The sequence below is a fragment of the Ctenopharyngodon idella genome, chromosome 12 (genome assembly GCF_019924925.1).
Source record: "Ctenopharyngodon idella isolate HZGC_01 chromosome 12, HZGC01, whole genome shotgun sequence".
NCBI classification, from domain to species: domain Eukaryota; kingdom Metazoa; phylum Chordata; class Actinopteri; order Cypriniformes; family Xenocyprididae; genus Ctenopharyngodon; species Ctenopharyngodon idella.
In genome coordinates, this window is record NC_067231.1 from 12,799,156 (window position 1) to 12,826,461 (window position 27,306).

Genomic DNA, 27,306 nt, shown 5'->3' on the forward strand with positions numbered 1-27,306 from the left:
AAGTTTTTTTTTTTTTTTTTTCTGCATACACACATCTTCTGCATCAGTGTATGTTTATTGGGTTTCAAGTCATGATTTACAAAGTCCATTGCATAAGACAGGTCATGAAATGCTACAGTATGGTAAGTTGTAGTGGTTAGTAAAAGCAAAAAGTGAAAAACACATTAAACAAGTGCATGTCCTTTAAAATACATTAAAAGGCAACACCTGATTATGAGTGTAAAACTCAATCTTTAGGTGATGCTGAAGGCATTAATCAGTTTGTAATTTCAAATATACATTGGTGATTGCAGGTTGGGTTGCCAGCACCTCAAACAAATGGTTCATCTGCTTAAAGCATGAATAAACAGAGGTAGAAAAGCATTAGCTTAAAGGGATAGTTCACCCAAAAATAAATTCTGCCATCATTTATTCACCCTCAAGTTGTTTGAAACCTGTATGAATTTCTTTCTTCTGCTGAACACAAAAGAAGGTATCTTGAAGAACTATGGTAAGCAAACAGTTGGTGGACCCCATTGACTTTCATAGTATGGAAAAAAATACTATGGAAGTCAATGGGGTCGCATCAATTGTTTGCTTACTGATGTGAACTATTGCTTTAAGCTCAAAGCATGGTAAAAACAAATTGCTGATAAAACATGCTGCTCAATCAAAATGTCTCTTCATACATACTCCCTCATAATTTCGATCATTTTGCTGTACATCTCTTGTGGGGCGTCCAAGCCCCAGATGAAATCCAGGTGTTCCCAGTGCTCGATGTTGCGGTGGTATTTCAATTTAGGTATCTGTGTGAGCAGTAGAGCCACATCCTGAGGATCTGCCAGAGTGTCCTGTCCACCAGACCACAAAGCTGTAGGTACAGTCATGTCCTTCACATTGTACAGAGGAGGGGTTGACTAGGGGGGAGAAGCAGGAAGAAACCTTTACACTTAAGACACTGGTCAGTTTTACTACTGACTTAGTACTCTAGTCCTCTGAGTGACAGAGAAAACGAGACACAGTTGCCCTCATAAGAGTCTAAAGTATTTTCAAAATGCTCTGAATAGGTGTCCTAAATGTATTACCCAAATAAGTTTTGGTTACAAATCCAAAACTGTTTAGTTACCAACATTCTTCATAAAGTCTTTTGTGTGTGTGTGTTCAACAGAAGAAAGAAATGTAAAAACATGAGGGTAATTAATAATTTTCATTTTTGGGTGGACTGTCCCTTTAAGGGGAGAAATACTTGAGTCTTTACTATTACCTGATTATAATGTGCCATATTTCCAGCTTTTCCATAATCATATGCCATAAGCTTACTGGATTTCACAGCCTGTACAAAGAACACAAGAAATGTATTAAAAATCAGGTTAAACTACAAAGGAAGTTGAAGGTACATATGTCTGAGAGTGTCTTCATTATCACAAATTCACAACACCAAATTTCAGTGTTTTTTTTTCTTTAGGTTAGTGTGAACATGACCGTTGTTATAAATCCAACAGACATCTTTACATTTTATAAGATGTGGGTGTTTAGTGGGGCAGTGTGAACCAGCCCTAAAACATACAGAGAAAGGTTTGTATGCATCTTTATTATCTTAAGTAATGGCTACTATGAATCAGAGTTTGCATGTTCTCCCTGTGTCTGTGTGGGTTGTGGTTTCTCCTACAAGCCAAAAACATGCAGTATACAGTGGGTACGGAAAGTATTCAGACCCCCTTAAATTTTTCACTCTTTGTTATATTGCAGCCATTTGCTAAAATCATTTAAGTTAATGTTTTTTTCCTCATTAATGTACACACAGCACCCCATATTGACAGAAAAACACAGAATTGTTGACATTTTTGCAGATTTATTAAAAAAGAAAAACTGAAATATCACATGGTCCTAAGTATTCAGACCCTTTGCTGTGACACTCATATATTTAACTCAGGTGCTGTCCATTTCTTCTGATCATCCTTGAGATAGTTCTACACCTTCATTTGAGTCCAGCTGTGTTTGATTATACTGATTGGACTTGATTAGGAAAGCCACACACCTGTCTATATAAGACCTTACAGCTCACAGTGCATGTCAGAGCAAATGAGAATCATGAGGTCAAAGGAACTGCCTGAAGAGCTCAGAGACAGAATTGTGGCAAGGCACAGATCTGGCCATGGTTACAAAAAAATTTCTGCTGCACTTAAGGTTCCTAAGAGCACAGTGGCCTCCATAATCCTTAAATGGAAGACGTTTGGGACGACCAGAACCCTTCCTAGAGCTGGCCGTCTGGCCAAACTGAGCTATCGGGGGAGAAGAGCCTTGGTGAGAGAGGTAAAGAAGAACCCAAAGATCACTGTGGCTGAGCTCCAGAGATGCAGTCGGGAGATGGGAGAAAGTTGTAGAAAGTCAACCATCACTGCAGCCCTCCACCAGTCGGGGCTTTATGGCAGAGTGGCCAAACGGAAGCCTCTCCTCAGTGCAAGACACATGAAAGCCCGTATGGAGTTTGCTAAGATGGTGAGAAATAAGATTCTCTGGTCTGATGAGACCAAGATAGAACTTTTTGGCCTTAATTCTAAGCGGTATGTGTGGAGAAAACCAGGCACTGCTCATCACCTGTCCAATACAGTCCCAACAGTGAAGCATGGTGGTGGCAGCATCATGCTGTGGGGGTGTTTTTCAGCTGCAGGGACAGGACGACTGGTTGCAATTGAGGGAAAGATGAATGCGGCCAAGTACAGGGATATCCTGGACAAAAAACCTTCTCCAGAGTGCCCAGGACCTCAGACTGGGCCGAAGGTTTACCTTCCAACAAGACAATGACCCTAAGCACACAGCTAAAATAACGAAGGAGTGGCTTCACAACAACTTCGTGACTGTTCTTGAATGGCCCAGCCAGAGCCCTGACTTAAACCCAATTGAGCATCTCTGGAGAGACTCAAATATGGCTGTCCACCAACGTTTACCATCCAACCTGACAGAACTGGAGAGGATCTGCAAGGAGGAATGGCAGAGGATCCCCAAATCCAGGTGTGAAAAACTTGTTGCATCTTTCCCAAAAAGACTCATGGCTGTATTAGATCAAAAGGGTGCTTCTACTAAATACTGAGCAAAGGGTCTGAACACTTAGGACCATGTGATATTTCAGTTTTTCTTTTTTAATAAATCTGCAAAAATGTCAACAATTCTGTGTTTTTCTGTCAATATGGGGTGCTGTGTGTACATTAATGAGGAAAAAAAAAGAACTTAAATGATTTTAGCAAATGGCTGCAATATAACAAAGAGTGAAAAATTTAAGGGAGTCTGAATACTTTCCGTACCCACTGTAGGTGAATTGGAGATTGTCCGTAGGTGTGTGTTTGTGTGTGAGTCCCAAGCCATGTAATGCGGAGGGTTGGGGAAAAGACCTGGCAAACTACCCCAGAAAAATCATTGCCAAGAAAATTGCATATGGCAAGAGATGGCTATAGATTCACCAAGAGTTGAATAAATAGATAACTACTATCTCCTATCTCATTGGAATCATTTACATTACATTTAAGCATACAGCAGACACTTTTATCCAGTTTTTATCACTCAGACTTTTGCAACATTTAGAAAGGCATTGATGTGTTCATGCTGGAGTCCTATCTATCCACTTAAAGCTTCCCAAACAGCAAATAATGAGTCAACCCAAATGGGACATAAATATCTTATTCTATTATTATTCTATGCCTATTATTCGAAATAGATTATTGGATATATTTTATTGTTCAGAAATCTGGATTTTTTTTGGAATTTCCAGAGCTAAAAAAGAGTAAATATAAAAATAGTATTAACTTAGAGGAAATAAAAAGCAAAAAAAAAAAAAAAAGAATATATGATTGCATCTGAGAACACATGCGGGGCAATGTGATCCAGCAGGTCAAGAAAAATGTCAAATGGGACTTATCCAAAAGCAACTATTGTGACACCTCAATGCCTCTCTACTCTATTACACTATTACACACTAATATTGTACACTGAGACTGATGAAGGAACTGTCACAACCTCTGGTGTTTGTATTTTCACTCATTTTGAGGAAATAATGTGGGGATGTATTAAAATGTATTGCAGATGGAAAGGGATATTTATTAAGTCACATGAACATGTCACAGAGTTGTTGTATTTTTTTACCTGAGCCCAATGAACCATGTTCTGGACTGAGGTTCCTGCTGGGCAGTGTGTCGTGTACACAGGTGTTCTGGTCTGAAAGATAAAGACAAACACATTAAGGAACATTCCAAAATCCACAGAGATAAAAGAGCATAATTCAATTAATGCTTAAGAGCGTTATACCATGTTCAGGTTCTTTTCATCAAAACCACAGAGGAGAAAGAAGATGTTTCCACACAGCACACTCAAAGGCTTTTTGCTGCAGAATTCAGTGGCAAAAAACTTAATCAAGTCATTCTGAGGCAGGAAGTCTTTTCTTCCGAAGAGATCCTGCAAATGTAAAAAAATCAAAACATACACAAAATGAATATGCTGATATGAGCTGATAAATTATCATCATGCCTGTATTTGCCTTATGAGTTGATTCCAGCATTTCCTTTGTATATGTTTAACTATAAAGGAGATCAAGTAAAAAGGGTTTAAATGACTTTTTTTGTCTGTACAAATACTATTGCTAAACAAAAAATAGGCATACTCACTTTAACCCTTAAAGGGTTAGTTCACCCAAAAATGAAAATAATGTAATTTATTACTCACCCTCATGTCGTTCTACACCCGTAAGGCCTTCATTCATCTTCGGAACACAAATTCGATTCGCAAAGCTCCGAAGCAGTGTTTTGAAATCGGCCCATCACTATATTGTTGAAAAGTCGTTATTTTGGCGCACAAAAATATTCTTGTCGCTTTATAATATTAAGGTAGAACTTCTGAACTTGCATGAACTGTTTTAAATATGTTTTTAGTACCTTTATGGATCTTGAGAGAGGAAATGTCATTGCTGTGAATGCAGGCCTCACTGAGCCATCGGATTTAATCAAAAATATCTTAATTTGTGTTCCGAAGATGAATGAAAGCCTTACGGGTGTGGAACGACATGAGGGTGAGTAATAAATTACATTATTTTCATTTTTGGGTGAACTAACCCTTTAAGGTCCTTAATTGTAAGGAAAACACTTTGAATGACTACTGATTTCTGTAATTTTACATTTATTTCATTATCAGGAACAAGAAAAATCTGAAACAAATACTTAATATTTATTTTACATACAATTAAATTTTTGAATCTATAAAAATACTAAAAACATGAGTTATATGCTCTCCAAACCTAGTGAGCTGCATTTAAGGCATCAAATACGGAAAAAAAGGGAAAAAAAGAAGAAATGTTGATTATAAACAAACTTATAATTCATATAATACTGAAAATTATCAATAATTCAAAAAATGCACCATTTTATCTAATATTTGTGTGTGCCATGCATTTTTAGTTTATTTCTGTATTGTATCATGCTGTGAGCTTAGGAAAAATTTTAACATAATTTTATTGATTTCATTTGAGGATATTGCTACCTATGTAGGGCGTTCCAAATCAGTGACTTATGAGGCTTCATGGCAGTTATAAGGCTGCCTTAGAAGGCAGCCACCTAAGCTGGCAATAGGGTTGTTTGCTACAGAGCTACAATATAGTGTTTTAAATAAACTGCTCACCCAAATGAGAAACTCTGGAATAACAGACAATTTGGTCATGGGGCTTTTAGTCAACGCCACTGTGGCGACAGGAGCCAGGGCAAAGAACATCTTGATTTTGCTTGCCAGCTCCGGCATCGTAGAGAAAGCCATGAATGCTGAGAAGCAAGAGAGTCAAGAAAAGGAAATTATTCAGCAACAGTGAAAGAAGAAATAAATAAAATATAAAAGGCATGGAATCACATCATGCATAGCAAAAAGTGTGAAGCACTGTAGCAGCTGTGACCTGTGAGATGTTTCCACTTGATAACACATTCAGCATTTGCTTACTGTCATTGCAAGAGGATACATAATTGCACAGCACATCTTATTTTGTAGACCAGTGATTTGATGAATAGCAACCCTGCGTCACATTTCCACATTTCAAAATAATGGATCACTCTGGAATGCTTAGAGAATAGGTGATACCTATAGTGGTTCCCTGGGAATGGCCCACATAAAAGATTTGCTCCTGGCCAGTGGCTTTTGTAATGAAGTTTATCACTGCAGGAAGATCCTTCTTAGCCAATTCATCATGACTGCCTCACACACACACACACACACACACACACACACAAATAAACAACACAGAGAGAAAAAGATATTTTGAGTTTGGGATTCTGAATGATACATTATTAATCCAACTGAGAATTCCCAAAATAAGAACTAGATTTGCATTTCCTAAAGGAAATACCAAAGGTTGCGAGGCAAGAAAAAAAATAATGTTCCAATTTGAGGTAAGACCAGATTTCAGGCTTTGTACAAAAGAATCAAGAGTTTAAAAGAGGTAATAAACGCTTAAATAAGAATTTGCAAAAATATGCAAATATACACTACTGTTCAAAAGCGACAATAAAGAATGTATAATGTTACAAAAGATTTCAAATAAATGCTGTTCTTTTGACCTTTCTATTCATCAAAGAATCCTAAAGAAAAGTATTATGGTACTTTCCACAAAAATATTAAGCAGCACAACGGTTTTCAACAATGATGATAATAAGAAATGATTCTTGATTCTTGAACTCAGAATATTGTAAGAATTTACAAAGGATCATGTGACACTGAAGACTGGAGCAATGGCTGCAGAAAATTCAGCTTAATATATTAAAAATATATAAAATTTAAATTGTAATAATATTTCAGAATATTAATGTTTTTATAGTATTTTTGATCAAATAAAGCTTTGATGAGCATATGAGACTTCTTTCAAAAACATTAAAAAATCTTACTGACCTCAAACTTTTGAATAGTAGTGTATGTGTGAAATATGACCAATTACAATTCAATCTAGAAATATTATCATGACATGGTTACAGTTTGACTTCTGAACATTTGAACAATGAAAGTGAATTTTCAAATGTTTATTTAAAATGTCTTAAATATGTAATTCGTTGGGGAAGTGTGAATCGAGTAAACATGTAGAATATTACACACCACTTTCATAAAAATGTTACTCTTGTACCTGAACTCCCAGTATTCTTTCTGTTTAGGGTCAAGGCTGACATGTTTTCTGGACCAGGTGTTCCCACGACTGTTGCCTATCCACACGTCAAATCCAGCATCGGCTAGGAGGAAACCCAGGCTGTTGTTGGGCAGGTTTGTAACCCAGTTACTTCCAGCAGCGAGGAGACCATGTTGGAGGAACACCACTGGCTTGGCTTCTGTCATAAACATGAATCGAGAGTCCAAAATAGGTCACAAAACCTTTCAGTGGATGTGAATATAATCAAATATACACATACACATATTATTTAGAGATTACACATTTAGCCAGCAGAGGGAGTATGTGCATTAGCTGTATACTGATAATGCCATCCTTTCTTTTTTTTGGGACCTTTATCGTGAATATCTGTCAGAAACAGGAAGTGAGCTGGTCCTCTTAGTAGCACAAACAGACCTTGGGCTGATAGCATTGTTTGACTTCATACCAGTCATTCCTTCTACCCCCTTAAACCCTGCAACTCACAGTGCAAGTCTTGAGCAATAGTGCGGAGACTTAACATTTTACATAACTGCAGAATAATCCCAGATGAGCTATTGCACAATGAGTCACGATAAGGTTTATGGGAAATGAAGTTCAAAGGAAGGAAATCAGCGCTTTAAACCTCATATATTAATCTTTTAATGTTGTTTCACATAGTTTTAATACAATTTTGAAGAAAAGTTTAATTTCAATGACTCAAGTAAAAAATAATTACATATTTTCCTGACAATTTAAATAAATGAGTGTACACATATCATTATTCTACTTTTTAATTATTTTTTACAAATATCATTCATTATTAATGCATAAAATTTTACAAACTAATCTAGCCTTGCCTTGTCATAAAAATAGTTAAATTGTCTGATAAACTTATTGAAACAGTCATGAGGTCCTCTTTATGATATTTCCTGTTTTATGATTTTTTTCCCCCCTGTATATTTCTAATTGTTGGTGGAACCACATGATTTGATTTGGCAGACAAAAGTTGTTCAACTATTTTCAGTGAGGCAGTTTTGTTAAAATATTTTTTTCTCTCTAAGAAATAATTATAAAATATTAAAGCTGCGAGCAGCATTTATCAGGGTTCAAGCATTTAAGGCTCTTTAAGCACAAATGCGTAAAAATGAATTGTTCTATTTAGCAAGCATGTAACCACTTAAATCATAGAGGAACAGCTATAATATATGCTAAAACAAACACAAAGAAATGAACAAATGAAGTGGTAAACCTTGACAAAATGTGATCTGTAATGTTATTATAAGGATTTATATAGTTTAAAGGGATTTTAAATAACAAAACCTTGAAACCTTGAACTATATTAGTGGCCTTCTGCTGCCATCTGGTGGCACAAAATGACAGTGTCAGGCAATTTACTATAGAAAAAATATGGTTTTAAAGGTTTTTTGACAGTTATAGCGCCACCTATTGCGCTATCTTCCCGACTTTTTTTGGGTGTCCTCAGAGTGTGCCCATACATATGCGTGTTCATTTTGGTGAAAATATCTCATTTCGTTTTGAAGTTATAGACACTTATATATATGAGAGCATAAGAAATGACCCATGAGAGACTTTGATTGGATTTTTTTGCCACTTCCTATCAAAATTTTGACATTTGGGCTTTAACATTTAGTAAACCAACTTAGGTTTCTTTGTTTCCTATAGTGGTTTCGTCTCGATCAGATTAACGGTTTCGAAGATACTCGCAAAAGTTTTTTAAGCGCTAAATCACAACGTTGCATAAACCATAAGCTGAAACCTGGCATGTCTGGTATCGATGGACTCGACAAGGTTTCAGGAGTCTAAGGACGTGACTTGCATGAAAATAAGTCGACCACACCCAGAGTTATGTACATTTTCAGCTAAAACCATTAAAAAAAATGTTTTTGAAAGTTTTTTAACAGTTATAGCGCCACCTATGGTCTGATCTCCAAAAAAGTTGGCATGCTTCTTTAGAGTCATACGTTGCATGTGCTCACTTAATTTCGTGAAGTTCTGAGTTTTCATTAATGATTTATAGGCTTTTGAGTATATTTGGCCACACTCATTATGTAAATGACCCTGTTATAGCATCCCAAAGGGAAAAGTTCAACTTTTTTTATTAATTATTGATCTAGAGAGTCCAGAGAATTGTCCAGCACTGGTTTGGTTCCGATCGGGCGAAAAACCTAGGACCAGTTCACAAAAGTACGTTTTTCAAATATTTGCAAATAATTAATGAACGATTTAATTAACAGCATTGATCCTTGAGGCAAAGTTGTTCAGCATGAGGAGATCTATCAAATGATATGCATATTGTGTGGATCTGTGAAACACCATGTGATTACAGAGGCGTAAAATCTCGTTAGCGCCAACTAGTGGCCGATTTCTTTCAAAATTCTTACAGACCTCTAGGCCCATGAGTCGATCATGCCCACCGAGTTTCGTTCCGATCGGCCTCCGTTAACCTTGTCTAATAGGTGCTCAAACTTCATTGGCCGCATTGCGGCCACTGATGATAGTCTATGTCCTCATAGACTATCATGCCCCCTTGGACCAAGACACTACATGCCAAATTTTAAGTCGATCGGACTAACGGTTGCGTAGTTACAGCTGTTTTCATGTTTTTTTCAAGTTATAGTGCCACCTAGTGTCCAATCGACGCGATTTTTTTATCGTGACCAAAGATTGAGCCCCTACACATGTGAACTGAGTTTGGTGCAAATATCTAATTTCTTACTCGAGTTATAGCCATTTTAGTAGAATTGGCTCCGCCCACATCGTACGTTTTGGCGCCCCTTAGCGACCGTGAACCAAAATTTCGATAATTATTGATATTCAGACTCCAGAGAACATTTCTGCACTGGTTTGGTTCCGATCGGGTCAAAAACCTAGGACTAGTTCGCAAAAGTAGGTTTTTTAAAAAAAAACAAAATACCCGAAAATTAATAATACCAGAAATTAAAAATATTACTATCACAGAAGTCATTGTGTGCATGAATTGTATTTTTAATGTAACTGATTAATAGATCCAGAGAAAAAATTAGTGTGCACTTTCTCAGGTAAGACTGTCTTTGTGAAACCTCACTTGGGGCTAAAAAAATATTGTCATTCCCTGGTGTTCTTCTTTAGAGTCGCTAGTGTCCCGTGTGACATGGAGAATTGGGACAGCAGGAAATGAGTTGTATCTCCCGTGTGCCACCTCAGAACTTCTGTGCTTATCACACCCAACATCACAGCACTCAGCACTAGTCATCCACTGAAACAAACAGCTTGATGGTTCTTTACTTATTTATCACATATCAGAATTCATTATTAACATTTACCAGCGCACACAAACACACACAGCCTTAAGATCACCATAAAACAAAAACGGCACACAGGGTTTGTCTTGGTCTTCATAATTCCCAGGCTTCCTGATTAAGTATGGTTATAAACGTACCGAACGCATTTCCATACATTCATTTGCATAAGCCAGTTTTATTCTGAAGGTCAAACACGAGAACATAGCCAACAACACCCTTAATCTAATACAATGAGTGAAAAGCAAAGATGCACAAGGCCAAAGTTTCTCAAAGGCCCTCAAATCCTCCAGCAGAGGGATTTGTGTCGGGGAAATGTATTCTCATTTAGAATAACATGAGACATTGTGTTAGCACAGCGAGGGAGAGTGGAAGCTGATGTATGGCTGTTGAATTGGTTTTACGCTCCAGTGGCATCCCTGGCGAGATTAGTGAGAGCATGAGCTTTAGAGATCTCTCTGCTCATTAATGAAATATCAAACTGAATACTGATTCCAGAAGAACTATTGAATAGCGAATAGAACATTAACACCACAATAACAGTGATCCGAACTGAACTGATTTCAGCCTGCTGTATCTTCACAGAGATTCCTTTGTTTTACAGCTGATGACATCATACCTGGCACTGATTTATTCTAGTGATGCACCTATTATAATACTTACAATACTTGCTGATAAAGATAAGCTGAACATTATTGTCATGTTAAGACCAAAAAAAATGTGATATAAGTTAACATAATAAAAAAATTAAATTAAATTAAAGCTGCAAGCAGCATTTACCGGGGTTCAAGCATTTAAGGACTTTAAGCACATAAAAAATGTATGATATTTTATTTAGCAAGCATATAAACACTTAGATCATAGATGGAAAAGACCATTTACAGCCAACAGAGGCAATTTAGTAAGGAAAAATATGTTTTTTAAAGATTTTTTGACAGTTATAGCGCCACCTATTGCCCGGTCTGCATCACTTTTTTTTTGGGTGTCCTCAGAGTCTGCCCATACATATGCGTGTTAATTTTGGTGAAAATATCTCATTTTGTTTTGAAGTTATAGATAGTTATATATATATATATAAGAGCATAAAAAATGACCCAAGAACATCTTTGATTGGATTTTTTTGCCACTTCCTATTAGAATTTTGACATTTGGGTTCTTACGTTTAGTTAATCAACTTAGGTTCCGTGTTTCCTACGCTGTAGGAAAGTTGTTCAGAATGTGGAGATCTATATCCAATGATATGCATATTATGTGGATCTGTTAAACACCATGTAAGTACTGAGGGTAAAAACTCGTTAGCGCCAACTAGTGGCCGATTTCTTTCAAAATTGTTACAGACCTCTAGGTCCATGAGTTGAATATGCCCACCGAGTTTCGTTCCGATCGGCCTCCATTAACCTTGTCTAATAGGTGCTCAAACTTCATCGGCCGATGGCGGCCATGTTTTTTGAGATACACCAATGTCCTCATAGACTATCATGTCCCCTTAGACCAAAACACTGCATACCAAATTTCAAGTCAATCGGACTAACGGTTTTGGACAAAATTCAAAATGGCGGAAAATTTTTCCTGGACGTAAATGAAAATGGAGATAATCATTTTGTCTGTCTTGAGCCAAGGATTCCAATGATATAAGACACTTGACTCTAGGACAAACGGTCTAGGAGTTATTGGCGATTCTGCATTTTTGATCGCTGTAGCGCCACCTATTGGCCGATTTGGACGAGTCCGGGTATCTGAGTAGTGAGCAAGACTACTACCATCTGACAAAGTTTCAAGTCTCTCGGCCTTACGGTTTGGGCTGCCCGATCAGTTTTAAGGCATAAGAAAAATAATAAAAATCCTTACAATTACAATAGGATTTCAGCACTACGTGCTTAAACCCCTAATAAAAAACTAAAAATAATGTAATATATAACAACAACAACCAAAAAAACAAAATTATAATAATATGTATTATATTCTACAGGTAAATTTAAGCATTACAACATTATAATGTAAAATATAAGTGTTACCAGTGTTATTAGTGTTTATAAAAATGAACTGTAAATGAGCTTTAAACTATATGCAAATGAATATATATATATATATATATATATATACACACACACACACACACACACACGCACACACACACATATATACACACAAGTATCTCACAAAAGTGAGTACACCCCTCACATTTCAGCAACCATTTTAGTATATCTTCTCAAGGGACAATACTATAGAAATTAAACTTATATATTTTAGAGTAGTCAATGTGCTGCTTGTATATCAGTATAGATTTACTGTCCTCTGAAAATAACTTAACATACAGCCATTATTGTCTAAATAGCTGGCAACAAAAGTGAGTACACCCTAACACCGTGTCCTAACCAGATGCGATGCGATAAGATTCCAGCGACGAGCAATTTGACTGTCCACACTAGACGCGACGCGAAAATGAGAAGCGATAAAATCAATCAAAAACCACAGCCAATCAGAAGAGAGTGTGGGCGGGCTCTCTCGGCAAGAGCACAGCGGACACAATGAAATGGGCAAGTACTTAGTAAAATTCATAAATATTACACAAAATTTTAACATTATTTAAAGTACATACGGAGTGACTGAACCAAGAATACACTTTGTTCGCATTGAGTTTGAACGTTCTTGTGCCCATTTATTTATTTTCAAGTTCTGAGGTGAATTAGCCAGTGTTGTTTTCATTACAGCTAAAAAGCTGGGAACGCAGAATGATATTCAAACTCACATTAGACGCTTTTAACATTAAATAAAGCACATAAACAGTACCTGATATTATCATTGCCATACTTTGTGTTGCTGTTCCAGCTGCGACGTCGCGAAGAAATGGAAACCGTTTCTAATATAGAATATTCGCTTGTCGTGCTGAGTTACAGCACAGTGGCCAGGGTCACAGAGAGAGGTTTTCCAAGACAGTTTCCACTTGGAACAGGCCAAAGAAGTTGAATCAAAGAAGTTGAGACCTTGTGCTGTGCGTCAGGTGCAGAAGCTGGCTTCAAAAAACAGATGCATGAGTGCTGTCAGCATTGCTTTAGAGGTTGCAGAAGCGGAAGGTCAGCTTGTCAGTGCTCAGTCCATACGCCGCACACTGCAAGAAGTCGGTTTGCATGGCCGTCGTCCCAGAAGGAAGCCTCTCTTCTGAAGCTGGCTCACAAGAAAGCCCACAAACAGTTTGCTGAAGACAACCTGTCCAAGAGCATGACTTACTGGAACCATGTCCTGTGGTCTGATGAGACTAAGGCTGCGTTTACACTGGCACAAAAAATCCGATCTTTTGCTCACATCTAACACAGATCGGAATTAGTTGCACACGTGTAAACACAAAAATCCACACGAGATCCGATTTTTTCGCATCCGATCTGAGACACTTCCAAATGTGGTTTTAAATCCAATACATATCCGATCTCTGGACATGCGACCTACGTCTAAACACGCATATCTGATTCCCAAGCCATCACAAGGCGAGGGCGGCACGTTTACTAACTAAAAGGTAGCTTAATGTTGTATTATGAAGCAGACGTGCTTGTATGCACTTACATAAAAATTCGCAGCTTTATTATAGAGGTGGGAACGTTATATGTCTAACGTTATCTATTTTTCTAGAATGAAATTGCGCGCAAACACATACATTCAGCAGCTGAATTTCAATCTAAAGTTAATTTAAAAGAGAGCGCCGTGTTGTTTTTCTTATATGCCAAAAGCTTCACTGTAGCTCTCTCTCCCTAGCTCGCTCGAATTCATTCAGAAAAAAGGAATTGTAGAACTAATAACTGTAGATAAAATATCAAACGCAAATTACCTTTATTTTCTGGTATATATATGTTCAGTCAGATTTTGCGCTGCAATACATCCACGGCACTGACAGATGTTATTCTGACAGGTAATGGCCACTCGACATGAAATATATAAATAATTTTAATAGCACGGCCATTCAAAACCCAAGGGTCTACTGTGTGCATGAAAAACTACCAATGACAATCATATTGGGGCAGGAATAATGTAAACACAGATATCGGATACCAGCCGCGTCTAAAGGGAATGTAAACACACTGGCCAAAAAATCGGATATGGTCAAAAGATCGGATCTGTGCATTAAGACTTGCAGTGTAAATGCAGCCTAATATAAACTTGTTTGGCTCAGATGGTGTCCAGCATGTGTGGCGACGCCCTGGTGAGGAGTACCAAGCATGGTGGTGGTAGCATCATGGTCTGGGGCAGCATGATTGCTGCTGGGACTGGGGAGCTCTGCTTCATTGAGGGAAACATGGATTCCAACATGTACTGTGACATCCTGAAGCAGAACATGATGCCCTCCCATCAGAAACTGGGCCGAACAGCATGATAATGACCCCAAACACATCGCCAAGATGACAACTGCCTTGCTGAGGAAGCTGAAGGTGAAGGTGATGGAGTGGCCAAGTATGTCTCCAGACCTGAACCCTACTGAGCACCTGTGGGACATCCTCAAGCGGAAGGTGGAGAAGCACCATGTTTCTAACATCCAGCAGCTCCGTGATGCCATTATGGAGGAGTGGAAGAGGATCCCAGCAACAACCTGTGCAGCTCTGGTGAATTCCATGCCCAGGAGGATTAAGGCAGTGCTAGATAACAGTGGGGCTCACACAAAATATTGACACTTTGAACACAGTTTTGACATGTTCACTTAGGGTGTACTCACTTTTGTTGCCAGTTATTTAGACAATAATGGCTGTATGTTGAGTTATTTTCAGAGGACAGTAAATCTGTACTGCTATACAAGCTGCACATTGTCTACTCTAAAGTATATCCAATTTTCATTTCTATAGAATTGTCCCTTGAGAACATATAATAAAATGGTTGCTGAAATGTGAGGGGTGTACTCACTTTTGTCAAACCAAATTTATTCAGACACCTTGAACATTTCATTCATTAATTCAGTTTATTCACTATAGTTTAAAAATGGTAATAAAATATGACAAGATCTCAGAATTAAACTGTGTTTAAAAATTAATCTCAATTATGTCAGATAACACTTAAGCAAAACATGGTCAGGTCAAAGTGTCTGAATAATTTTTGGTTCCAAATTTTTATCAGTTTTACTGGTAGTCCACTGTATGAAGAATTTTTGGGTATAATATGTCACAGTTTACTTTATTTTGCTATCCTCACTTACATAAATGAACTATAGTGTCCTGCGCCCACTAGTAAAAATATATCAAAAATATCAAAAATGTCTGAATAATTTTTGGTTTGACTGTATATAAATATATATATATATATATATATATATATATATATACACTTAAAAAAATCACTTAATAAATAACACTGGTAAAGTGTTAAATTTGTGAAACAGGACCCACAGCATCACGAGAGGTCATGAGATCTGGATATTCATGAGAAGAAAACCCTATGAAGACATCATGTGTGGGTTGCGTTATATGAGCGTGTTACAGGAGGTCCTCCTCCATATGAGCCTGACTCATCTGAAACCACTTCTTTCCCCACTTTAAATTGCTACGTTACTATAAAGACCACGGGATGTTAAGATGTTAAGGTTCAGATGTGAACATCTCACCCAGTGTGTTCATGTGACAGTGTGTATTTCATATATTTCAGTGTGTATTTTTGGATCCAGTTTTCAAGCGACACTGACAATTTACTTTCAAATATTATCCTAATATTGTAATACCTTATATTGTAATCATTACTAGCACAAGTTGTAATTGCTGCCTAACACATTTGTTGCATTAGCTTAACTGAATACATGAAGTTAACTAACCATATAACATGTATTAAAGCAGTAAATTAATGCCATATGGACATTACTTTGATACACTCATCTCTGGCTGATAACAGAATACTTCCTAAATTGTAACATTAAAAAAAAGCATTTGCTGTTAAGCTGCTTTGAAACAATATGCATTGTGAAAAGCGCTATACAAATAAACTTGAAATGAATAATGGCTGCACAGTGAATCTGTGAATGGTGAGAATTCAGATATCATCTTACAGAGATTCCTCTTTCAGATGGCCATGTCAGTGAAGACAGCAAGCTCCCATCTTTAATAATTCATGCTAACACAGGCCAAACAAAAGCATGAATAGGCTCATTGAAATATTCTGGCTACCCAACTTAAACCTTTACCTTGTCCATCCTTGTTTTTGACCCCATGTGGGATTCGGTTGACGCTCAGTATGTACCCATCCTCGGTGACCACTTCAAATTCTTCAGCTGGGTAGCCCCAGTGTCTGATGATCTCACTCTACAAGAGACAAACACAGTGATGAACATGGGCAAAGTCCATGAGGAGCATGACAGCATAGAGAAATCAATGGAAACACACCTATAAGATAAAGGAAATTATATAGAACAGCAAACTTTAGACAATACAACAATTCAAAATAGCACAAGCATTGTTCTGTTCTGATGAAAGCAGTATAATATCATCCATTTGAAGAAGAAATATAAACCTAAGTATTTTTTAAGAATAGCTACATTTCTTCTTTGCCAAGACCTACAATAAATGTCATCAGCGTGGCAGTATTTTTAAATGTAATGAAAAAAGAAAACACCAGTTCAGCTTAAATTCTTAGTTTAGCCATTTGTCTTTTCAAGAGCACAATTATTTCAGCTGTATGGAGTCAAACTGCTCCTCCTCCTCCAGATATGAGATAAATTATAATCAGAGACTTCAAAAGAAACTGTGTGAGCTTGTTGGTTCCAGGCCTGCCATGCAATCTCCCCATGCATAATTAAAGGCTCTGCAATTTCCCACTCCCCCTGGGTCTTCTGTCTGCTCATTCTACTTTAGGCCACTTAAGGATAAAGTCACTGCTGGCTCAACACACATTAAGGGGAGGGTAAGCACTGGGGGTTGTGCTTCTTTCTCTCACCCTCTGTCTGTGATGGGGTGTTTGTCCTCTTTTCGTGAGTCTTGGAAACAAGAAATATTTAGTGTACTTCTGCAGAATGAAAAAGTCATAATAAAGAATGTAATTTTCCTTGAAATCAAGAGCAAATATAACTGAGCTCAAAGAAAAATTGCAATAAGTCAAAGTCGACAAAACAGCCTATTAAACATCTACAAATGCTCAAGTCTCAGTTATGCTCCAGTGCTCAAAAAGGGCATAAGTAAACCAATATCCTTCAAAAAGGTGTCTTCAATATAATAGATAAAATAAATTTAAATATAATTAAATAGTCAAAGTCTACTAGCACTGGATGTGCTGGTTTCAGCTGCAATCATGTCCTCATCTCAAATATAAAACACCTGTGATTAAGCAACTACCTACAGTTGCATTTGAGTAGAGTAGCCATGTTGACAAGTTTGGGTGAGCAAAGCCCAGGATACACTGCACGATTTTTGTCTGTCCCATACGAAAGATTGCCATCATGAAACAATCGTGGCGATTTCTGTGATCGTGTCTCTTAATCGGTGGTCCTATGTCGTACAGTGAGAGAGGTTCAAAGACGGCCGTTTCCCCAGTCTTGCGACCAAAGATAGCCTACGACAATTTTCTGAACTGTCAGAAATTCAGCATGATCAACGCACAGTGTGTTTGCTGCTACGACCTACGTCTACTGAACAGCCAATAAAAATCAACACGACATGGCGCTAAAACTTAAAACTGCTTACCTCAAGCTCTTTTCCCTTCTTCTTTCGCCGTTTTTTTTTTCAGCACACATAAAAACTACAATTACCAGAGTGTGATTCAACATGGTCTTTTTGTTTACCAATAGCGCATGCTGATGACGTTTTATTCTTCTATAGAAACTTGCATTGTAGCCTACGAGTCAATAGGAGTCATCATCGTACAGTCTACATGCATGTCGTACCCAAGTTTAATAGATCCATGTCGCACAGTGTGATTTGTAATGATCTATGGAGCCCCGGACATGACATGCAGGAAAAAAATAGTAGGCTAAATCGTGTGCACGATTTACTAATTTGTGTCCTCGATTTACTAAAACGTGCGCACGATTTACTATTTCATTCCCTCGATTTACTAAAACGTGCGCACGATTTACTATTTCGTTCCCTCGATTTATAAATCATGCGCATGATTTATAAATCGAGGGAACGAAATAGTAAATCGTGCACACGATTTAGTAAATCGAGCGCACGATTTAGTAAATCGAGCTAACGAATTAGTAAATCGTGCGCACAATTTAATTTTTTTTTCTTGCATGTCATGTGCAGGGGTCCGTAATGATCTTATAGGATTGTTAAAATCGTGCAGTGTATCCCGGGCTTAATGGCAAAAAAAACAAGATATTGTACCTTCAATGCCCTGTAGATGGCGATATAACTTCTTTTGTAGCAGAAATAAACTGCTGCAGAAAAAGTTAGGTGCCATGAAAAATGTAACTGAGTAACTAACTGCATTAATCATCAAAAATGTGTTGGAGTAAAGAGTACATATATACAAAATATATACAAAAATGTAGTCAAGTAGAGACTAAAAGTTGCTCATATCTTTGAAACTCAGTAAAACTACAAAGTAGCCAAAAAGTTACTTAAAGGTGCAGTGTGTAAATTTTAGCGGCATCTAGCGGCAGCTCACCCCTCTCTTTCGAAGCAAAATAGAGAAGCTACAGTGGCCGTCTAGCCGACACAAGACAAAGATGTCGTCGTCTGATACAGCAGAGAGTATGTTAGCCAGTCAAGCAATGAGGTTTCTTCTTACTTCTAACAAATAACGGTCTCTGCTTCTAATAAACCAGGCGACTACTACTACTTCTTCTTAGTGCGTATTCAACGTAGTGATGATGCAAGCTACCTCTAAAAACACAAATGATTTAGAAGAAGAACAACATAGTGACTAAACGCACTCTGTAGAGTGTTTGTCCGTTTACGGCTGCTGTAGAAACATGCCGGCACATAATGGCGACTTAACATGTAAGGGGACCCGCGGTGTATGTACATAGAAATGGCTCATTCTAAGGTAACTAAAACATAACGGTTCATTATGTAAGGTCTTTATACACCACTGAAAACATAGTTATGTATATTATATTGCATTTCTGTCAATAGATCCTCCCAAATTTGACACATTTTACCTTTACTTAAGTAGAGTAACAAATTACATTTACTCAAATACTTTACACCACTGATATTAGTGTGTATTTTTTTTGACACATTAACATTATTATTATTGTTATTTTCAACAGTCGATGTTACCCAATGTTATCCTAATGCTTTTATGGGTAACACTTTACAATAAGGTTCATTAGTTAAACATTAGTTACTGTATTAACTAACATGAACTAACCATGAGCAATACATTTGTTAATGTATTTACTAATTTTCATTAACGTTAGTTAATGAAAATACAGTTGTTCATTGTTTGTTCATGTTACCTCATAGTGCAGACTAATGTTAACAAGATTTTAATAATGTGTTAGTAAATGTAATCTTAACAAAGATTAATAAATGCTTTATAAGTGCATTTCATTATTAGTTCACGTTAACCAATGTAGTTAACTAATGTTAACTAATGAACCTTATTGTAAAGTGTTACCCTTTTATGTTTTCCTTGAAACACAAATGGATATTTGTATGGCTATTGTATGGCTTTAGATGACAAATTATGAATTGTCTTTTTGTCCTTTATGGATCTTGACAGACATGGCCACTACAAACTGAAAAGAACTGCATTAAGAGTATTTAAATTCTACTATCATGTTCAAATTAAAAAATAATTGCCAGAATTTTCATTTATGAGTTAAACTATTCCTTTAAGTAGCCCAAGTGACAAATTTTTAAGGCTCAACTGTCTCCTTGTGAAAGCAAGTATGTGAAACGCAGAGTATAAAACCCAGTTATTGTATTAAAACCAACAAATGACTTATCAGCAAATGGATTTCTGACCTGTGCAAATTAACAAACAATGATTATGAGATATCATTATTTAAACCAAGAAGTCTTGTTTCATATCTAACCACACATGAAAGTGCATACAAGTCACTGAGAGTCTGTGGGAAAATATTTTACATTAAGCGGTCTAATCTCAAATATGAAAAAAAATGCTTAACTGGTGAATAATGTTTTACTTCCCATTTTCACACACTTATGAAACACTTATGAACCAAGATATACACTTTTACAAATGTGATAACATGAAGTTTATTTAAAGGGGTGCTTTTTTTTAACTTTAATGTTGCTGTTAGAGCATAAACAACATTTGCAAAGTTACGACACTCAAAATTCAATGCTAAGGGAGATATTTTCTTTTAAAGAATTCTCTGTTTAAAGACTACAACAAACGGCTGGTAGGGATTACAATGAGCTTCTTCTTGTGTTAGTGACATCACTAACTTTAAAATTTACATAAACCCTGCCCCTGAGAACACACAACAAAGGGGACAAGGCCATGTTGGGCTGCTTTAGAGAAGAGGAAGAGCTGTTGTAGTAGAGTGTTGTTGCCATGCTGTCATTTTACGCCGGACTGCTTCACAAACGAGGGGTCAATTCAATGCTGGAATTGCACAAAAGATTAATATGAAGGCACATTCTAGTCGATGAGTTGAATCAAAACCACAGCAAGTCTCTCTATCAGTGTCCGACTCCGGTTTGAACATTGTAAGGCTGAACACCATTACTGACAATTGTCATTTTGGCTGCTTGTAAGATTCTCCAGCTTTGTTGTAGAGCAACCGAAGTGCGAGCTGTTAAAGCTCTGCCCTCTTCTGGAAAGCAGCAGCTCATTTGCATTTAAAGGGACACACACAAATACGGTATGTTTTTGCTCACACCCAAACAGGGGCAAATTTGACAAGCTATAATAAATGATCTGTGAGGTATTTTGAGCTGAAACTTCACAGACACATTCTGGGGACACCAGAGATTTATATCACATCTTGATTTTACACTGAAGTCTACACTGTCCACATTTTAACTTGTATTCTTTTTCTAAACTATCACAATTTTCTGTAAAGATATTACCTTGCAGCTACTGTAGAAATATGGTGTTTTGGCAGAAATATGTTTATTAAAATTGTGGCTATTATTACTTACATTAAATATTAGAGAATATAACTTTTATAGAGGTTGTTTTCGTAGTGAGTAAATGATGACAATTTAATAGCAGCAAATTTACTTTACGGCATCCTATCTACCTTATTCCTACCCCCCATGGTGCTTTGCGCGAATTATGGGTGTAACTTCAATCAGTGAAAGGCTCGCTCTATGAACGCATTAATACATTTTTTTTTAACTGGATACAATGAGATGACATTATTCTACTCACCCTTCAACCATTCAAAGGACATTTAAAAGTGCAAAAGCATCAACAAGGTACTTTCAGCAGACCATGAATAACCCCAAAAATGCGATTCTTTCCACTGCAATAACGGACGGGTTAAATATCACTGTAGCATTATATCTGTATGTAACTTAATCAAAAATGTTCATTAACTTCAGCGTTGTGTGATACTATTTCAAAGTGTTTTCCGTCATTTTGACAGATAATAAATTGTATTTACCTGAAAAAACAAACCTGGAAAGAGACGTGAGGATTTGAGGAGAAAAACGAGAGATTCTTCGCGCATTCCAGTGAATTATTATTGTTATATATCGTAAATTAAATCGCGAGAACAAACCACAAATGTGCAGTATATGTTGTCCTGTTGCATACTATTACAGCAGGGAAAAAAGAAGGGAAAAAAGAAAATAATCATGAGGAAAAGAATGCAGCACTGAAAAGAGCTCTTGCCATAGATATTCTTGTTATAAATGTCACTTAGCATTAAAATACCAAGCATTACGTTATTCTCATGATGTCTGAAAATAAAACATGAAGGAAAATTGACAGCTCATTTAGTAACTGACAGATAAGCTTTATTTGTAGGGCAACCTTATGATTGGAAATGATTCATTTCAGTCTTTTTGAATCGAAGTTCCTCAAACCAGAACTGCCACCCATAATTCAAAAAGCAGTAGGCTCATCAGTGACAGGAATAAGGTGGATAGCTCAAAATCAGTGCTTTACTGAATTTCTATGTGATAAAACAGCAATATTAAGTTTGTTAACTGCATTTTACAGTAAATTCAATAACATCTATCATTATTTGTTTCTGTTCTATTTCATTTATTAATTTATTTATTCCAATTTAAGGCCCAGCAAAACAATCACGGGGGAACTCATGGGCCGGATTTGTCCAGGGCAGAATTTTAGCCCCCGTCCAGTCACTGGCCATGTGCATTGCACTGCAACACTGTAGGTATACATAACTTGTATTAAAATATATGTAACAAATATATGAAACCATATGATTAAGATATGTGTATAATTATGCATAATATGCAATGTACATATACATAATATAAAAGAACATTCATGAGACAGACATATGAACATGTATTTTACATATACTGTAAGTTGTCAGGGTTCCGTCACTTCGGTCGGGTTTTATTCTTGGTTTGGTAACAGAGCTCTGACACTCCTACCCCTGATTTCACAAGGCTTAAGCCTAGTCCCAGGCTAAAATGCATGTTTGAGCTGTTTTAACTGAAAGCAACTTGCACTGACATATCTTAAAAGTATGTCAGTGCCATTGTTTTGTGTCCAGATGCACACCAGTAATGTTTTTGGTCACACTTTAGATTAGGGTCCAGTTCTCATTGTTTACTAACTATTATCTATGACTCATGTCTCAATAAACTTTTCGTTACTGCTTGTTAATAGTTAGTAAGGTAGTTGTTAAATTCAGTTATTGGGTTGGATTAAGGGATGTAGAATATGGTCATGCAGAATAAAGCATTAATATGTGCTTTTTAAGTACTAATAACCAGCCAATATCCTAGTAATATGCATGCTAATAAGCAACTAGATAATAGTGAGATAGTGACTTTCTAAGCCACATAAAAAAGCTACTTAAATGTCCTAAGTAAATGAACTAAGGCCTAATCCAGGCTCAATCTAAGCCCTGTCTATGAAACCAGGCCCTATTGTCTTGTCTTTGTGCGAGTGTGCAGTTTCGAGTTTGCTCGGACTGTGTGTTCTTCCATCAGCGTGACTTGCTTTGTGAGCGGAGCGTGGTGTGTGGATCCCAGCACTTCGGTCTAGTACGGTTTCAGTTCAGTGTTCAGTTTTGGGGTTGCAACATTCACGAGACATACATGACATACATATGTATTAAACATACATGACATATATATTTATATTTGATACATTTATATGTCAATATATGAAAGTGTTCCAATTTCTAATAGGTTTCATATATATCTGTGCATATATGTATATATATGTTTTTACTCTATATAAGCATATATTTCATATATGTACATATATGTATGGGCGAACCACAAATAAATGTGGAAAATGTAGTTTGTTATAAAAAATGGTCAACTAATGAATCCACTGCTCTCTAGAGGTTGTGTCAAAACAGAGAACTGGAAATAATATTACAAATCTAGTGCAAAGTTTACAACAGGCGTATATGACATGACATTCATAAGGTCAGCTGAGTTAAAGCTAGCAAAACAGATGTGTGCTGAGAAACACAGTAAACTCTGTCATACAAGACCAATTTGCCACCATAGTCCTTATGTAGTGTAGGTTTACTTCTTTAAAAAAAATTGAAAAATCATTTAAATACCATCTTACTAAGACTATTGGGAGTATTATTGGGAGATACAGAGTGACAACGGACATTTCTATGTGTTTTTTGTAAGTTTGTTATACTGTTATAAAGATCTCATTGAGTTATAGTACATGCTATCAATATTGCAACAAATATTTGGCCATATAAATAACATCTAAACTTTTTTCCACCTTGAGTGTGAGCTTCATATTCTCACTATATTACGGAGACCCACACATGACATATGGAGGGAAAAAAAAAAGTATATTGTGGCCAACAAATTTACAATTCATTACCATGGCTTACTAATACGCATAAGCAATAAGCATGTTTTACTAATTCAAGAAGACTAAATCACAAGAACGAATTCTTAATTCGTAACCACGATTTACTAAAACGAGAATAATATATGATTTTGTCTGTATGTCATGTGCGGGGCTCCGTACTACATCATACTATATGGGCCATAAAAGCCTTAATTATCATATGTATCATATGTGTATATATATATATATATATATATATATATATGTCAAACCAAAATTTATTCAGACACCTTGAACATTTCATTCATTAATACAGTTTATTCACTATAGTTTAAAAAAAATGGTAATAAAATATGACAAGATCTCAGAGTGTCTGAATAATTTTTGGTTCCAAATTTTTATCAATTTTACTGGTCCACTGTATGAAGAATTTTTGAGTATAATATGTCACAGTTTACTTTATTTTGCTATCCTCACTTACACTATAGTGTAAGTAAGGATAGCAAAATAGTACTATAGAACTATAGTGTCCTGCACCCACTAGTAAAAATTTATCAAAAATATCAAAAATTTCTGAATATTTTGGTTTGACTGTATATACAGTGCCCTCCACAATTATTGGCACCCTTAGTAAATATGAGCAAAGGCGGCTGTGAAAATAAATCTGCATTGTTTATCCTTTTGATCTTTCATTCAAAAAATTCAAAAAATTCTAACCTTTCATCGAAGTAAAACAATTGAAAGTGGGGGGAAACTCACAATATGAAATAAATGTTTTTCTCCAATACATGTTGGCCACAAATATTGGCACCCCTAGAAATTCTTATGAGTAAAATATCTCTGAAGTATATTCCCATTCATATTTTCATTTTTTAGCAAACCAGGGTGACTAGGAGCATGAAACTGTCCAGCCATGACTTCCTGTTCCACAGGAGTACAAACATGTGTAAACACAAAAGCCAAATTCCCTTAATCATTCATCACAATGAGAAAAACCAAAGAATATAGTTCTGATGTGCAGCAAAAGATTGTTGAGCTTCACAAAATAGAAAATGGCTATAAGCTAACGCATTGAAAATCCCCATTTCCACTATCAGGGCAATCAACTAAAAATGTTACAAATCTGCCTGGAAGAGGACGTGTGTCTAAATCGTCCTAATGCGCGGTGAGGAGGAAAGTTTGACTGGCCAAAGACACCAAAGACATTTTTGTAAATTTTTTTAATGAAAGATTCACTTCAGTAACTCTGCATTTCACAAAGTAAACAGTATTTTCCATAAAGTTGATCAGAATATTGTTGAATAACTTCATGGGATACACTTTTTGTCACTGAGATGAAGGACAAAAGTAACCCAATTTACCTGAATTTTTTCTATATTCATGATGTTTGCTTATAAGTAATGAAGAACACTCATTGCAGCTTGTCTTATTACATGTATGTTATATTGGTCACTTACAATGTTCATATTGACTTCAGGGTCCAGTCCTGCCTCGTCCTGAAAAGGAGGCCTGCACTGAACCAGACCAAGTGTAAGCAATACCAGAGAAGAGACCAGCCATGATATCTTCTTTCTGTTGAACATTCACAAACAGTGAATTAACATACAGGGTCTCACAAGACACACTAATCTAAACCAATGTTAAAAAGCTATGCTTTTCTTCAGCAGCCATCAATACATTGTTTAGTGTTACTCAACAAGTGTCACGTGACTAAAAGGTAAACAATACATAAAAAAGTCAATGTAGCTAAATCCTAGTTTGTTCAGACGATACAAGCTGCCAAAGCAAACATTGCTGAACATCACTGTACTTTATTATATAAGAACAGTTTGATTGAAAAACAAATACAAAAAAGTATTTGGAATTATTATTTTTTTTTATTATTATTTACACATTTCTGCCACAAAAATATTGTATGGGCTATAAGACAGGCTATTAAATATAATTTTAATTACCCATTTTAATTACGCATATTATAGTTTAAGCAAAATTTAATTTTACAATTCTGCATTTTCACAAAGTGAAAGCAGTTCAGTTAGCACATCTGAGTGGTTTTAATGACAAGTAGCCAAGCCAATGCTTCTTAAATAACAAAACTTTTGCACGGTTTCACAGACGAGGCTTAAGCCAAGTCCCAGACTAAAATGCATGTTTGACCTGTCTGAATTGAAAGTAACTTGCACATAAATATGTCAGTGCCATTGTTTTGTCTCAAGATGCACATCAATAATGTTTTTTTTTTTTTTTTCCTAAGGCACGTTTATAAAAGGTCCTTAAATGTCCTAATTAAACTAAATCATGTCTGTGAAACAGGGCCTTATTGTGTTACAAATATGAGAAGTCAGTCAGTGAAAACAAAACGTTTAAATCGTTGTAATTACATAGTAGCTTCACACACTTCATCGTACAGTATTTTCGTTCACTGCTAACTCATTGAGCAACCTGCACTGTTCTACTTAATTCTTTGCAGAACATAAATAAATATGTTTATTTTAAGTTGATCAAGACTAATGATCTCATGAGCCGTGTTTATTAAATGGTCCTAAGCATTGAATAACGAAAAGAAACTCACCCAACTTCGGTTGAGCTCTCCATAGCAGCGCACTGAAAACAAACGTTGTGGAGCGTCAGAACTAACTAACCACACTGATAGCGATGAAAATGCTTTAACATCAGCTGACAATGACATCATGACCTGATCACTGTTCTTGAACGCCTTTAATCAATCAGTCCTCTTCCTGAAGAAGCTTCATACATGTATTAGCTGCTTTCTCCTTGATTTAAGTACTCCTCCATTATTGTGTAAATGTGTCAAACTGACGTCGTCATTAGATACTTTAAATTTTCTTTTTAGATAATGAGACTAAAAATTAATAAATTGTGCTTTACAGTGGTCAGTTAAGCCAAGTGTTCTCGACTACGATAATTGTTTAAAAAATTACTCTAAATCTAATTAAGACATCAAAACTACATTTGAGTGCGTACTCTTAAATGTACCTGCAAAAATGACATATAACTTTTTTATCATAATTT

The 27,306-nt window shown here is 36.3% G+C and overlaps 1 protein-coding gene across 1 annotated transcript; it reads right to left on the minus strand.

The window, feature by feature from the left end:
* Positions 1 to 36: 36 nt before the first annotated feature.
* On the minus strand, positions 37 to 27,077 carry lipf (lipase, gastric). Its single transcript, XM_051914015.1, has 10 exons — positions 26,846 to 27,077; positions 25,731 to 25,845; positions 16,568 to 16,685; positions 7,121 to 7,319; positions 6,088 to 6,197; positions 5,641 to 5,777; positions 4,279 to 4,425; positions 4,117 to 4,188; positions 1,244 to 1,312; positions 37 to 896 (listed from the first exon to the last, which is right to left on the minus strand). Exons 1-10 carry the CDS (start codon positions 26,866 to 26,868, stop codon positions 663 to 665), a joined length of 1,224 nt encoding a protein of 407 aa, XP_051769975.1. The 5' UTR covers positions 26,869 to 27,077; the 3' UTR covers positions 37 to 662.
* Positions 27,078 to 27,306: the final 229 nt, after the last annotated feature.

Excerpts from the sequence above, each read along its gene's own strand:
- lipf (XM_051914015.1), bottom strand. The coding sequence starts at position 26,868 with ATGGAGAGCTCAACCGAAGTTGG. Across the intron at positions 7,320-16,567 it reads CAAAAACAAGGATGGACAAG|AAGCCAAGCCAGTGGTGTTC; the intron begins GTAAAGGTTTAA and ends TGTTTATGACAG. Across the intron at positions 4,426-5,640 it reads TTCCAGAGTTTCTCATTTGG|GATCTCTTCGGAAGAAAAGA; the intron begins GTGAGCAGTTTA and ends TTACATTTGCAG.